At 38.4% G+C, this 16336-nt stretch overlaps 1 protein-coding gene across 1 annotated transcript; it reads right to left on the bottom strand.

Annotated features, from left to right (window-relative positions):
• Window positions 1-263: 263 nt before the first annotated feature.
• On the bottom strand, window positions 264-12340 carry LOC145987202 (testis-specific serine/threonine-protein kinase 1-like). The gene is made up of 4 exons (XM_083121719.1): window positions 11841-12340; window positions 9471-9678; window positions 5642-5832; window positions 264-609 (listed from the first exon to the last, which is right to left on the bottom strand). Exons 1-4 carry the CDS (start codon window positions 12251-12253, stop codon window positions 489-491), a joined length of 933 nt encoding a protein of 310 aa, XP_082977845.1. The 5' UTR covers window positions 12254-12340; the 3' UTR covers window positions 264-488.
• Between the last annotated feature and the right edge of the window lie 3996 nt (window positions 12341-16336).

Below are 16336 nucleotides of genomic sequence, written 5' to 3'. Positions count from 1 at the left end.
AGAATTAGGGCCATTTCCTTTCCATTAGGCCCAAGTATTCCTGACACTACAGGTAAATTTTCATCCCTGCCAACAACTTTTTTTACTATTTAATTCCTACATACTGTTATATTTTTTTTTTGAAAGTACTGAGAATAATGAAAAGTAATGATTGTGAAAACACCAATCTATGTAAGAATTCTGTAAGAAATTGAATTCAGCTACAAATTATCAAAAATCATTCCTTAACACCGCACCTGGCGAGTGCCAAGGTTGTTATTTATTAAAAATACGTAACTATCACATCAACAAAACGTTCACGTGCCACATAAAAATCGACTAGCAAATAAACGAGATACAAAACAAAATAAGAAAATATACAACAAAAAAGTAGTTATAACATGTCGCTTCCAGCAACGGCTAGGCACGTTTGACTGCCATGAACACATGCACATTTCTAACAATGGGATAGTAAAGCAAATTGAACATTGCATAAGGCGCAGGCGAATTTAGGCGCTGATGGCGCTGCTGCAGGTTCGGACGACAACTGGTGGGATGTCGTTGAGCCACGCGCTGCGTGCGATCTGAGAGATTGTCGCGCGTCGGGTTACGTCGGGCTCCAGCACATGCCTGGAACAGAAAACAAGCTACATCAGTATCTCACTCAAATGAGAGGTAGTGAAAATAAATTTAGTGGTTATGCGTAACAGTTATGCCAAAAATCCATCCTATGTTCAGGTATACTAATGGAGACTCGACCTATTGTCCCGTATTGCTTTTTACCATTTTTTTATTTGCCATTTACAAATTGTATACCTGATTGCATATTTTCTCTTTCCATCTCCCTTTGACATTTACTTTTCGAGACTTTAAACATTTTACATTTCCGCCGGTAACAAAAGAAGTAATGGTTAAAATGCAAAATAAAACTAGTGATAATATTATTATTGACCAAATGATATACGGGTATTGGATAGGGAATTTACGTGAGAGATAAAGGCAATTAAAATTAATAAAAATCGGAATAACTGCATCTTTTAATTAGTGAAAACTATTGAACCTAACTTGCTTGAATTACCACAACTGTTATTTTTAGTTATTATCGAGAAATTAAATTATTTTTCGGGCCGCTAAATGTAAAATCAATGACTTTCATAAATCAGATATATTTACACAGAATAAATTAAAATTAAAATTTCTCGAGGACTCTTAGTTAGTTTTAGAAACAACTGAATTAGTGCAATGCAAATAGGAAATTTTCAAGGAGGGGTCAAGAAGGAAATAGTCCACCTGTCAGCTAAGATAATTTTAACTGAAAATATATAAATAAAATATATCGTCATGAAAGTTCACACCTTGCTTATTACTAGCACAAATTACATGTTCTAGATGAGAACTTGGTTCTCTGCTTTATTTTAGTCGGCTTACGCAGACTTCTTTATTTAAGACTAAATGTCATAGAGACATTAACATTTCTTACGTTATTAACTATAATAACGGAGTCTTTTCTGAACGACAAACTACCGGTAGTTTTTAATATATTTACAAGGAAAAGACAACATACATTAAATAACGCTCTTATTGCACTTTAGTTGCTATAACTAAATAAATGAGCTCACTTGCAACGCTACGATTTATCATTTGATTAATTTCATTATATATTACTGGGAATGATTTATAATGGATCTTCATATATTATTCAATTACAATAATGTTATTTTCTTCATAACCTAAGCATGTATCAGAATTTGTTATGGTAGAAATATATTTTAATTGGCAATAATTAATTGTATGTAGTCTCAAAACTGAAAATTCAGGTATATTTTGATTGATTTTTCAAATGTTGAAATAGAAATGAATGCACTCCTATATAAAAATAAATAATAATAATGTTGTTGTTAATAGGTGTACATTGATATACACACGTATACAATGAGATCGTTTCAATGGAAATATATTGTTGATTAATTGTAAAATATTTAATAATAATACGGCCTACGTATAGGGCCGGTGGCAACCCACCATCGTGAGGAAATTGGGGAGCTCCGAGTGAGTGAGCGTAATCCGGTCACGGAGACCTACTATAACGGCTGGGGATACGTCGGGCTGACCCCCCGACTATTTCAATACTGGTTGAAGATCTCCACGCTTAGAGGTGACGAAGGAAAGCGTGGGAGGGAGACCGACAGTCGGTAGGTACGCCTAGGCCCTTCATGGGCTGTTGCGCAAAGGATTATTATTAATAATAATTAGTAAACCTTTTACATGTATAATCATTAACGAAACAGTAGTTATTACTGTTATTATTAACTAAAAACAACTACTACCAACTTAATGGAAAATTCAAGATAAATCCTTAGATTGATTACATAATAATGAGCTATGATGAATAATTTGTGATTTTATGTTCTAATATTGGCACAACCAGTGGCGTACGCAAGGGGGGGGGTTACGGGGTTTAAACCCCCCCCCTTGAGCTTGTGAAATATTATGAAAAATGCTGTGGGGAAAAAAATTAAATGGCCAATTTATCACAGAAAAAGATCTGGGACAATACTATTACTATTATTATTACTACTACTACTACTAATAATAATAATAATTTGAATTATTATTTCCATGCAGCACGGAGAAAAGCACAGCATTCCAAACACACTCGTCTTTCAGAGTGAATGGCTTGAAAATTAACACGAATTCTTGAAAGTAAAATATGAACAACTATGATTTAAAAGAGAGAAAAGTTGTTTTGTATCTCACTTGCAACAATGTTCAATACACTGACGTACACAGGATTTTATTTTTCGGGCTGGAATAGTAAATATGGAAAGCACATGGTTTCGTTTTGGAGGGCAGGACGCATAATAAAATATTTCGTATTTTTTTTAGCTTTTCAATCTATTAAAATTGTATTCAAAGATAAAAAATGGTAATCGGGACTCACTTTAAATTAGGTTTCGCATTTACACATTTTGATTTTTTAAAGTTCTTAACGGATTTTTATTTGAAAATTTTGATTTTCTCAAAATTTCGGTACCGGCTGTAACTCCATCAGCCATCCCTCTACGTACGCCAGTGTTCAATGAACATGTATTTTTTGTGTGAACAATGAGAATTAACTAAAGAAAGTTCTTGGTTCGTTGTAAGCGGCTAATGTATAGACAATTGCTAGCCGGAGAAGAATCAAGTCACCAGTCCGCCTTCCCATTGTTTACCGCAGCACGTTTGAATGTCTCTCTTTAAAATGTCTCACCTTCAATTATAAACGACAATATGCTTAATATTGTAAAATGTTTTGTTAGTAAGAACAGCGAGACAATCCAGATGTGAATGATCGGGAACATTTATGCGGGGAAGAAGCGGGAAAATTCCAACGTATTCTAGGAATCGAACCCGGATCTCCCGCGTGGTTGTCAGATGCTCTACCGACCAGACCATCGCAGCTCCTTGGATGAGTTCCATAGCTTGATTATTTCAATTTATTTTAATATATTTTCTTGTTTTTATGGATTTTCTTCACACTTAAAATGTCTCACCTCGTTGACCACACAATTATTTCGTAACAAAGATACAAAGAAATGCTCCCAGAATTTCATAAAAATCGAATGACTAGAAAGTAATTTCGTCCTATTGCTTTCATAAATACTATATTTATGTAGATCTCGACTACTTAATAGTAGTAGTGGTATTAGTAGGATTATTATTAGTAATTTAGCTAATTAATTAATTATAAGTATTATTAATTAATTACGAGTATTATTATTTAATTAAAGTATAAAGAACAATGGTAATGTAAATTTGGAGAAAGTTTTAGAAATAACCCCCCCCTTGATAAAATCCTGCGTACGCTACTGGGCACAACATTTGTTCTAATTCCACTTTGTGCACAGATGGACTAATTGGAACTGGGCCTAAAGTTTAAAGTGGGATCCGAACCACTATTTGTACTTCCATCGGGGGAACCGAACCTGAAACCCCTTGATTACAAGGCGACAACGTTACTACTTAGCCACCGGAGAGGCCCCCAATATTACTGCAACCAGTGGACAGACAATGTGGCATACACTTGATAGAAAACAAGAGCATCTTGTTGAGGAAACTTGACGGTAAGTGCACTGCCGGATCTACAAATCTTCCCCCCCCCCTACCCGCAAAATATTACCAAAGGCATATACAATGTAAGGGTGTGTGTGTAATTCTTGATCTATGTAATTCTTGATCTCATGTTGACAAAGTCACATACAAGGGCATACAGGGTGATTCAAAAGTTCCTTTACACCCCCTATAAAAAGTAAAGGTTAGACTGGGTACAATTGATCATGATAGAAACAGGTTAGGCTCAGGGGGAACCACATTGGTGTGTTCCAAGCGGAGTCCCGCCATGTGTATTTTTTAAAAAAAGTTGGGACCTAATACACTTGAGTTAACCTTTGAAAAATTGTAATTACAATAACTAGCTTTGACAACAAAACATATATATCAGGGTACATCGAACTTCATTAGCTGGACAAAAAAATTCACTGTACTACTGTGATTATGTAATTATACAACATACTACTTTACGTGTAACTTTTGATTGAGAATTTGATTATCATATTCGGTTTTCAATACTTATATACCTATAATCCTTTATATCTTCACACATATTTACATAAAAAAGGAAGGCCCGAGATAAAATTTTCATCCAGGCGAGGTCGATTTTTGCCATCCCAACTGTCCACCCTGTCACCCCCCGTCTCAACTTTCTACCCTGATCTCACTACTTTCCACCTTCGGCCAATATACAGTAACACATGACCGTGTTGTATATTTACGGTTTTAACGACAGGAAATAATAGTCTTGTTTTTTTCAGTGCCTTAATGTTGATATCAAAGTAACAGTAATCTCTTAATTTAAATTGCTACATGATTTTCCAATGTACATTTGTCATTGAGAAGTAACTTCAATTAATTTTTCTCTGCACAAATTTAACTCTTTATAAAACAAATATCCACATTTATGTAATCAGAATTAAGGATTTGTCTCTACTAATTCGGGATGGCCCGGTCTGGCGCCGTCAAGGGCGGTGCCCCTGGGTCGCCCGGCCCTTAAGCAGCCCACACAAACACATACATGTATTGTTTGAACGTTGGTTAAGCATTGGTAAAATATGTAACACTGCAACTTTCAGCCACATGAATGCAGTATGAAGTAGCATATACACGTACATGTACATAAAAAAAAAAAAAATGTCGGACATCGAAAATATGTGGGGCCCTAATCCCACATACCCTAAATATGCCTTCATGGCATAGTACTATATGCACATATATATATACACATGGATATACATGGATTCGTTTCTGTAACCATGAGTAACTACGTTTATTTTTTACATACGTGAACCCTCTACTATGTCAATGGCTGAGGGCCCCCTAAAGGCTTAGTTGTCTCTGCCCCCCCCCGCACTGCGGGATTTTGCGGGTTGTAGATACGGCACTGGGTAAGTGACCTTCAATTATAAAAAGACAAAGCAGGGAGAACAATGTTGAGATTGATCAGAAGTAAATTATCGATGGTGGCCAAGATTAAATCTTCGTATATTGTTCGGGAAAGACACAGATGGAAACGGATTTGCTTTGCGACATAAACCTTCGTGTTTAGGAATGCCGGAGACATGATTACCTGATCACCCTCCTGGCCTCCGCACTGATGTAGCTCTCTAAGCGCGAGGGGAAGGTGAGTCGTCGCTGCAGCTGTATTCGCAGCATCCTCTTGATGTTGGCGTCGTCGAAGGGCATCGTGGCGGTCAGCATAATGTACAGGATGCAGCCCAGGGACCACACGTCGTACATCTTGGGATTGTAAGGGATTCCCTGGCAAAGGAAACGGAATTGATTGAAGTTCATATTATGGGCACATCGGCACATAGGCTATTTTTGCCCTTCCCACAATACTGGGATAAGCCCATTGAGAACAGGGCCCATCAAGAAAATAAAATATGTTGAAAACTTCCTAACTCAATAATTAAAACTAATACTGAAACGTTCTGAGTGATTAGAATGTTTATGTACACGTGAAAACATGAATAGACTCATTTGTACGTACATGAAACACAAACAAGGTTTTATAATCTTTTCAACATTCTTACAACATGGCTCCTGAAAAAAACTAAACTAACTCTATCGTGATAAAAAACAGCACACAATAGAACAAACACAGAACAGCAAGAGCCCACATGACCCAGAGGGTCCAGGCGCCAGAGCTTCGTTGACCCGCAACATTGCAGTGAAATTTGTGTTAAGCTGAAGTAGTTCGAACTATAACAACGACAATAAACATTTTGTATTTCCATTTTCTTTTATATCATTACAACTTAAACTAAGTTAGAATTTCATTACATTAATTTGCATTTGCTGTTCTAAAATAAAATACTTTACCTTATAGTGTAATTCCTTCTATATTCTTAGTGTTGACGACCAAAGCGACTGATAGGGGAATTTGCTCAAGGCATATGTGACATTTCTTTTGATGTAAGACGCTGGAGTGATTTTTTGCACAAGATTTTATAATTCCATAGCATGGTACACATGCACTAATTTTTGTTATTAATATTCAAGTATTCAGAGTAAATTTTTATTGATTTTTTTTAAGTATGTGGTTGTAGTCACCTGTGATTGTATCATTTCATTAGCTTCGTCAAATTGAAGCCACATTCTTGACGAATATTCAGGATCGTGATGAAAGGAAAATTTTAGCGAAGTGGTTGTAAAATAAAACTAATTAGCGCTTGTGTTTATGTAATTATCTAAATTCAATGTTCCATGTGTCCTAGATTTCAAATGAACTTAGAAATATAGGGGGAAAACTGAGGCAAATTGCGGGGAGACTTGGCCCTCCCCCTTGCTCCTCTTGGCTATGGACATTGCGTAAATCAAAACGCCACTTCACTGCGCTGCAACTTCAGCAGCCTTGAGCCTCCCCGATGGCGTAGTGGTAACGCTGTCTTGTAATCAAGGGGTTCCGTGTTCGATTGCTCAGTAGTTCGGATTCCAGGTTACGCTGTAGGTCCAGTCCCGATTGGCATATTTGTGCCTATAGTGGACTTACAACAACAATTCAAACAGCAATACTGCGAGAAGGATCGGGAAGGTACCAATTTAAAAATGCCAACAAAAGCCACTCCCTTGTATCATTCTGAAGGCATTCAACCGATGATGGGTTAATTCGAAATTGAACTAAAATTCGTAATGATTGGCCAGTAATTGTTTATTCATAATCTGTGTTTTCATTTCTATTGCATATATAGCATAGATGCAAACACATTTTTATATTTTTTTGCCATGGAAGTAACTAATAAGAACATTCACCAAAATGCCGAATATTCAGGATAGTGCCATTCGGCATCCAGAAATGTAAGTGGGAGAGGGAAAGCGAAAGAGATGTCAGTATTGGCGAGTTCGATACTACGGTCCTCCTGTGTAACATGGACCAAAAACCTTGAAAGCTAAATTGGGACTTACCCTATAATAGCTATATGGACAATTTGTAGAAGAGTTATACCTTTCACTCTGTGCTCGAGGCTCCGTCGTAAAAAGAAAAGCTGAAAGGACACCCTTGTTTGTCAGCCCAAAGGCTCTGTAGCTATCTCTTCGTAGCAAAACAAGGACCTGGATTCCCACGCAGAAAAAAATTCCAAAACATTGCAGCACAGAAAAGAAAACAATGGCGTAATACGCCGTGTTGAAATAACCGGGGCTATTTTCGTGGAAGGTATAAAGTTTCTGGTATATTGGGGCCCGGCCATCCTGGACAACTTTTCAAACCGACCGCTTGAGTGACACGTCGTAAATGCCTCCGCCGCAGCTGCCATCTGAAGGACGGCCGGAGAAAGTCCAAGCGGCGGTCTACTTGAGAAGCAGAGAAAATCGAATTTTTACAACTTTACTGCAATGTCTGCTTCCCCCAACCTCAAGATATCGGCAGCGTTTCTCATTCCTGTCCTGTCCAAAACCGGAACATTTTGTCAATATTGCTGTGTTAGAAAAATGAATTCTCATTTAGTGTCCTGAAATTGCTGCAGCTTCAATCTTTAATCTCATAAAATGTGTCCAGGCAGGGAGGGAGGCGACCGAAGCGCGGTACTTATCACATCACCTCTAGTTTAGCATGGTGCAGGGTGCGAAACCACTGCAGATTGTTGGGGGGAAAGGAGCAGACAGACACACACACACACACACACACACACAATATATATATATATATATATATATATATATATATATATATAATGTCTGTAAATAAATGTGTCAATTACTGAATAATCAAATTATGTTATAAAATATACAATATATTATATCGACTGTCCTTCATTCAAAATTCAATTGCACATTGAAGATTTTAATGTGCTATGAACAATGATTTGCGTGACTAAAAAAGGGGGGGGGGGAATTAAGAGACATTATGAAGATAATAGTTTCCTATATAAAACTCACATCTAAATGCTATTACGTGTTTTATTAATATATTTATATACTTTGTGTAGCTGACCCAAGACAATAAGAAATGGAGAAGAAATAACAAGCCGGACTAATTTCTGTGTTCTAGGGATTGCTGGGTTCAGTGTCCTTAGAGATGAGGCTTTTTGTTGACCGTTCTTTGTGTATGTTTTCGATATTATTCCAGTAAAGTATATTCGACTCCAAAACTAATTGCTTGTTTGTTGTGAGAACAAAAACTCTCCCCCCGGAAACGTCTCGTGTGGGGGAGGAAATCTCAAGACAAAATCGTTGGTGGGGAGAATTCCCCCCTGTCCCCCCGGAATTTTGCACCCTGGCATGGTGCAATGCACATAGGATAACTTATGCGGATTTTTCTTGCAATTATTATTGACAAGTAAATGCAGTGCGAATAATACGATAGTAATAAAGTGAGGATTTTTTTAAGAAAAGGGAAATATTTGCCTCCTGGAGGGAAATTCATGTAGCAACACTGCCTCTGCCAAGCGCGGCAGAGAAAGGATATAGGAAAAAACCGTTTTCTCCCGCCAACGCGGTCGCTTAGCAGCGGTGGAACTGATCCAGTAATCGCCTGTTTTTAATTTGCCACTCGAATAGGCTCCCTCGCCCTCCACGCGTATAATCGGGGAGGAGCCTCGGTATTCAGAGTGTTGCAATGGAGAACGTACATAAACCAGTCTTTAATGATTGATTGATTTGTTGCTTTAAGTCCACTTTATGCACAGTAAGGCTAATCGGGACTGGACATACAGTTTAAAGTGGGATCCGAATCACTTGTGCCTCCACCGGGTATCGAACCCGGGACCCCAAAAACCAGTCTTTAAGCTTTCAAAATAATTTACTTAAATTCTGGTTTACAAGCTCGTTTAACTAGTTCGCATAGTATGAGCAATTACGCATAAAACAAATGTAAATGTACAAAAATATATGAAAGTGCTGGTTTGCCGGCGGTAAACGCGGTATTATGGAGAATACGTCACCGAGTAAAAGCTTACCTGCAAGATCTCTGGTGCCGCGTACGCAGCGCTTCCACAGAAAGTCTTGCTGAGGATCCTTCGACCGCTGTCGTCCCTGCACCACCTGGCGAAGCCGAAGTCGGCGATCTTCACGATGTCCCTGGTGGCCAGCAGCACGTTCTCGCACTTCAGGTCCCGGTGGCTGATGTCCAGCGAGTGCAAGTGCTCCACTGCCGACACGATCTGCCTGCAAGTGCAAGATGCAATTTATTCTTAATGCTTAAAAGGGACGTTGGGGTTCGAATCCCACTTTAAACTGCAGTTCAAACAAAAATTCAAATTCAAGTGCCTCCCCGATGGCACAGTGGTAGCGTCATTGTCTTGTAATCAAGGGGTCCCGGGTTCGATACCCGGTGGAGGCACATGGCACAGTGGTTCGGATCTCACTTTAAACTGTAGGTCCAGTCCCGATTAGCCTTACTGTGCATAAAGTGGACTTAAAACACCAAATCAATCAATCAATCAAGTCCTCGCCTTGTGATCAAGGGGTCCCGGGTTCGATACCCGATGGTTACACGTAACTTTAAATTATAGGTTCAGTTCTGATTAGTCTTTCTGTGCATAAAGTGAACTTCAAAACAAAACCCATTCCACTTTGATAAAAAGCTACATACCTCCAACTAACTAACTAACTAACTCTCTAGCCTTCTTAAACCCGAAGGTTCATGGCTGCAGCAACACAGGCCTTCCATCTTTCCCTATCTTGAGCAAGATCTATATACTCTTTTCCATCCCTTCCGATTTCCCTTAGGTCCATCTCAACGTTGTCCCTCCATCTTCGTCTTGGCCTTCCTACAGGTCTCTTACCATCAGGTTTCCCAACAACAATCCTGTAAACTCCTCTTTCCTCTCCCATTCGTGCCACATGGCCTGCCCACCTAAGTCTTCTTGATTTAATTATTCTAATAATATCTGGACATGAATACAAATTATGTAGTTCTAAATTATGTAACCTTCTCCACTCACCTGTCTCCTCATCCCTTTTAGGTCCAAAGATTTTCCTAAGGATCGTATTTTCAAATACTCTCAATTTATGTTCCTCTTTCAATGTAAGGGACCAAGTTTCACATCCATATAATACTACAGGCAAATTACTGTTTTGTATATTTTAACTTTTAGTTTCTTAGATATTAAACGAGAAGACAAAAGTTTATGAAGAGAGAAGTAACATGAATTTCCTGAATTAAGCCTACTTTTTATTTCCTCCTTAATATAATTTTCATTTGTTAATATTACTCCTAAGTATTTGAATTTGGAAACTGGTTCAAACGAGTTGTTATCAATAATTAGATTTTGATTATTACCTAACACTTGGTTTCGGCCTGTAAGCATATATTTAGTTTTCTCTTTGTTAACTTCCAAACCTATCTCTTTAGCAGTTTTGAAAAATATTTTAGCATTATTCTTAATTGTATTCACATCATCCCCCAGTAAGTCTACATCATCTGCATATGCTAACAACTCCTCCGAACTTTTAAACTTAAATTTGCATAACCTTGTACTGTACTGCCAATTATAAAGAAACATTCAGAAATTAATTTGGATTTTTTAAAAACAAATTGTGGATATTTTCTAGATAGATTTTAGCGGGTTTTAAAAATATGTACAACTCAGGAACAGGTAAGGTCCAGGCTTTTTTACATCATTTTGTACTCATTTTAAACAGTTTTTATTTCCTTAAAGTAAATACACAAATGGAGATAATGCGGACAACGTAATTTTATCTACTAAGAAAGAGATTATTTGAACTGCATCTTGCGTGTGTCAAATTATTTGAGGAGAGTGCAAGGGGTGCAACGGGGGGCGCAATGTAGCCCTGTAATCCCCCTGCCCCTTTCTGCATCGCTTCTTCCATATATGATGTATTTACTCCTCGGATATATCACCTAAACTAGCGCACTGCTTCTAAAATAGCACTTTGTTGGACCTATTATTTCTACTTGTTTTCTATCCGTCCTTTTTAAACATGCTTTCCCTGTCTGGACATGGGTGTTCCTTGTGTGTTCCTTCATCTCATCCTCAAGAAAATTTATGTAAAAGTAAACCAAATTAATCAACCAATCATTATGTATGCAAAGAGTTTTCGTTCGCTTGCTCCACACACTCCTTCGACAGACAAAATCTTACAGAAAATGCTAACCGCAGGAAGATTCGCTTGAAGGTTCTAGAAGGAACTTAAAACAGATGTCACTTTTCAGAATTTTGACAGTCATAGCCTTTTTTTCCGAAATGAGAGTAATTTTCGAACAGGACTTGGCTGGTGGATGTCAAAGAAGCTTGTTCTGGTATTGTGTGAAGGTGCCAAATACAGTACGTGCTGACCACCCATAAGAATTGTAACATACGTACTTGAAGTAGTGCTTGGCTCTGGCCTCCGACAGCGCCCCCTTGTAACGGATGTGATCCAGCAGGTCACCCTTTTCGCAAATATCCATGAAAATATAAACTTGATCGTCGAATTCGTAAACATCGTAGACGCGCACTATGTGCGGATGGCGAATGGCCCTCACGATGCTGATTTCTCTCGGCAGAAATTTGGCCACGAAGTCCTTGGAGGCCTTCCTCTTGTCGATCGCCTTGCAGGCAACCTTCTTGGTGAGGCCGTCGTCGCTCGTCCTGTAGGCCACCTTCACTTTGCAGTAGGAGCCCTCCCCGAAGCAGCGCCCCAGGCGGTACCCCTGGGTGGTCAGGAAGCTCGTGATGCTGGTGGTGTCGCTGAAGGAGCCCTGCAGCTTTAGAGACGAAGATGATCCAAAGGGCATGACGGGAAATAAGTATGGCACGTAAAATTTACTCAAATAAGAAATTTGCACTTTTCATGTTTTCCCCCCAACATTCGAAATTTCCAAATTGTGGTTGCTCGGTAATAATAATGCAACCTCATTCTTCGCTGTATTGTCATACCGTATAACAATCTATGTTCGTTTCACTCAGCAAAATCAGCGTTACATTTAAATTTAAATTTAGCTGCTAGTATATTTCTTTAAGTACATGGAGAATTTAGGGACACCTTATGCAATAAGGTGTTAGTGTAACGCACTGTGAAGCTATAGATCCCAGTTTCGAACCCTATGTATAGGCAAAGCACTTATATGTCCAATCCAGAGAGCTAAATAATGTGTAAAACACCGTTGCGAAAATGATCATATGAAAATAGGAAATTTTGCATCCCCTAATTCTTACGCCACAAGGCCAGAGCCTAAGTGGACCTAGGCTTACATCAGGTCATGATTTCTTATTTAATATGTTCAGCAATCAGAAGGCAAATGCTAGTAGGAAACCTAGTTTCCGTTTGCTTGTTTGTTTTAAACCTGAGTTATGCTCAACTCAAGCTAATCGAGACGTAACCTATAGTTTAAAGTGGTATCCAAACCACTATGCAATTTATCTCCTACGGTGCCGGTATTCCTTTATTACAAGGTAACAGAGTCGCCACTACGTCACGAGAAAGCCCTAGAATCTAGTGGATTGCAGTCTACACGTTCATGTAAATATTAAAGCATTTTCTTCCCATTTAATGTCCCAAGAAACTCGTAAAAAACATTGGAAATATGAAATTTCTACATGAATGGAAACTTCAGATAACAGCCCACTTCAAGAACTTTCCCTAAAGGGCCTAGACATAAAACACAGAGCAAGAAAACTTTCCACACTGCAACTCCCGGACTCTCACCCACACAACGTTCCTTATTCCAGAGACTACCGAATCAATTTAACACCTCCAACCAAGTTCGTATTCGTATTTTATCACCAATCACCAATCTACATGAGTAATGCTATTATGATTGACTGATTGGTTTGCTTTATTTTACTTCGCTTTTTGTGCCACGTTTGGATAATTTTTGAAGATGGAGATGAGTGATGATATGATGAAATTGATGAATGGACACTCACAAACATCCATTCCTAAGCCAGCATTCGAACCCCGGAACCCCTGGCGTCGTAGCGCGATATGCTAACCACTACGTCACGGGGGTCGGCTATTGTGAAACTGAGGTCTGTTTATCTTGCTACTGTTTTGTTTTACTGTTTTACTATTGTTTCTTTTCGGTTTAAAATGGCTTCTAGTGTACTGGAAATTTCAATAAATAAATTCAGGCATTTGCCATGTCCCTTTGCTTCTTCTTGCCTTGTTTGCCTCGATGACTTGAGAAGACATTTTGACCGCGGCGTGAGAAATTGACCTCTTTCTCGGTCAATTTGTTAACGGCCATCTGCTCCCGCACTTCACCGCCTTTCTTTGACTCCTAGTCGCTGCTCTTAGGCTGGAATGTTTCCAAAATCTCTTTTCTGGGCGGCGACCCACCCCCACACTTGGATGCTATCTGTCCACAGGGCGAGAAGTTTGTTATTATTCTCTTTCCTGCCCTTCTCATTGATTCCTGAGGAAAGGCAGCTTCGAAGTCTTTGCTCTCAGGAAGCTCTCGATACCTGTCCATCGGCCGCAAGTACACACCCTCGGCCTCTCACAATAACCACGGTTGCTCCATTATAAGTCAGTCCGGTTCAAACGCTGTCACTTCGACACAAAGCGCCCGTCCCTGACTTGTTGCAGCCATGGGCTCCGCGGACCTATTTAATAAACTTGAAGAGGCTCATTGAAGCCCATTTTGTGCCCATTATCTTTTGTGAAGTGTGTGCCACGGCCCAGCTAACTTTTCCCCCCGCTCAATCGGCAGCTGCTGCTTCTAAGGAGAGCGAGAACATCGCTTGCAGGAGCTGTTAACTGATCTTTGTGATCTTTTTCAGCCACCGTGAAATTCCTTCCGACCCAACTATCGCCTTGTGGAAGCTACTCCTGCTGATACATTTCATGACTTTTTTTTTTGGTATTGTACAAATTTGTATTCATTGGCGTAGCCATTAATGGGCTCGTCGGGTCTGAGTCCGGCCGGGCCTCTCTCGAAATTTAGCCGAGTTATCTACAAGTAATGATCAATCCATTGAAGATGCTTGCAAAATACTTTGTGTGCTGATCCAGAAAGTTCTACCTTCATTATTTAGGATGAAGTGTCAGATGTGAAGCAGCCAAGAATGAAGAAAATCCGAACGACAGTGGTCAATTAAGGTGATGCAAGAACATGTTCAGTGCAACAAACAATTTTCACCAAATACCTATATGTACAGACTTCTGTAACTTTTACTATTTCCACTTAGAAAGATTGTTCTCCAACTCGGGTATAGATTTCGTTAATTTACTTTGCTTTCCCTGCTACTTTTGACTAATTGCGAAGATGAGGATGATTGACGATAGGATGAAATTGACGAAGGGACACTCACAAAGAAAACTCATGCTCATGCAGGGAATCGAACCCATGACAAAATCTGCAATCAATGAAGCCATAATGGGCTAACTATGAGAACTGTCCACAGGGACTTATATCCCAGATCAGTGTTCAAAGTGGAAATTCCTAGCTGAGGGATACTTGGCTGACTTTGGGGATAGGAGGTGCATGCTTGTGCAGATCAACATGGAGACAGTGTAGTAGGTGGATGCTTATGCAAATTATCCTAGCTGGAGGTATGGTCTCCGAAGAACGATTTACTTACCAGATTTTCTAACTGGGAGGATAGCATCCCCACTTGCCCCCTCCCCCATTTCGAGCACTGCTACAGATCAAATTAGAGAAAGTGTCATAATGTGTTGTCTACGTACGGTTGAAAACCTTTCAGATTATGGTAAAATATTAACATAATTGGATATATTTATACATACTCCCCATAACAGAGCTATTGCTCCACTTACAACGGGGGTTTACAAGTAAATAAATTTACATAGTACATACTATTCGTATACATAAACATAAATATGAACATATACAAACACATAAAACCAATTACATATACACAAGCACTATCAATGCCTATTTTCAGTTGTATGATACATACAAAAATTATATTTAGAATTAATAAAACAATTTAAAATATAAAAGTATAAAAGCACAAATTTTTAGACAAAAAAAAATAAAAAATAAATTGTTTAATAACAAATACATAATTTTTATAAGACATAAAAAATCAATGTTAACATTATTTTGTATTAGTACATTATGAGCTTTACATATTTTAACCATTACTGAATTTTGATGTACAATATTTTTAGAATTAACCAAAGAAAATGGCAAATAAGAGCGAAGCGTTCTAGGTTTAATTGTGAATCTTATCAACTGAAGACAATCTTGAGCATCAATTGAGTTATTTATAAATTTATAAAGTAAAATATGTTTGGCTAGTTCTCTTCTTGATTTTAATGAAGAGAACCCAAATTCAGATAAAATAGTGTCATAGGATATTCTCTCTACATTTTTTATGATATAGATATCTTATGAACTTATTCTGAACGTTCTCAATTACATCAATGTAACATTGAAAATACGGATCCCAAATGACACTAACATACTTTAACTTACTTCTTAATATCGAATTGTATACTGCAGTAATAGCTTGAATATTATTAATTTCTCTGGTAGTTCTGAATATAAAACCCAAATTCTAAATGCATCCGATACTAACGTTTGTAGTGTTCTCTATAGGTAAGCCTTGAGTCTAATAAAAGTCCCAAATCTTTTGTAAGTTTAACTCTATTTAAAATTATCCCATTCATAGTATAGTTATGAGTATAAGATAAGTTGTGTCTGCTAAACGTAATACGGGGTGGGCCAAGATAAACCGAACCCAACCAAGTAATGAACATATGAACTGCAAGGCTATTTTATTGTATATTTTTACCATACAATTAGATTACAGACAGAAGCCTACTCACATGCATTTCTCAGTCTCTACAGGTACAGCTGGAAATGTTGACCACCATGGTCCAGGCACAGGGTGGCCCGATGGATCACGTT

Source organism: Lepisma saccharinum, chromosome 4 (assembly GCF_977018435.1).
Source record: "Lepisma saccharinum chromosome 4, izLepSacc3.1, whole genome shotgun sequence".
NCBI classification, from domain to species: domain Eukaryota; kingdom Metazoa; phylum Arthropoda; class Insecta; order Zygentoma; family Lepismatidae; genus Lepisma; species Lepisma saccharinum.
Note: the sequence above shows the minus strand (reverse complement) of the source record. Positions and strands in the feature narration are given on the sequence as shown.

What these genes read in the sequence shown, in the direction of transcription:
- LOC145987202 (XM_083121719.1), bottom strand. Translation starts at nt 12,253, where the DNA reads ATGCCCTTTGGATCATCTTCGTCTCTAAAGCTGCAGGGCTCCTTCAGC. An exon ending in AGAGCCAAGCACTACTTCAA is followed by an intron (nt 9,679 to 11,840) that starts GTACGTATGTTA and finishes TTGCACTTGCAG; the next exon opens with GCAGATCGTGTCGGCAGTGG. An exon ending in GAGGCCAGGAGGGTGATCAG is followed by an intron (nt 610 to 5,641) that starts GTAATCATGTCT and finishes TTTCTGTTCCAG; the next exon opens with GCATGTGCTGGAGCCCGACG.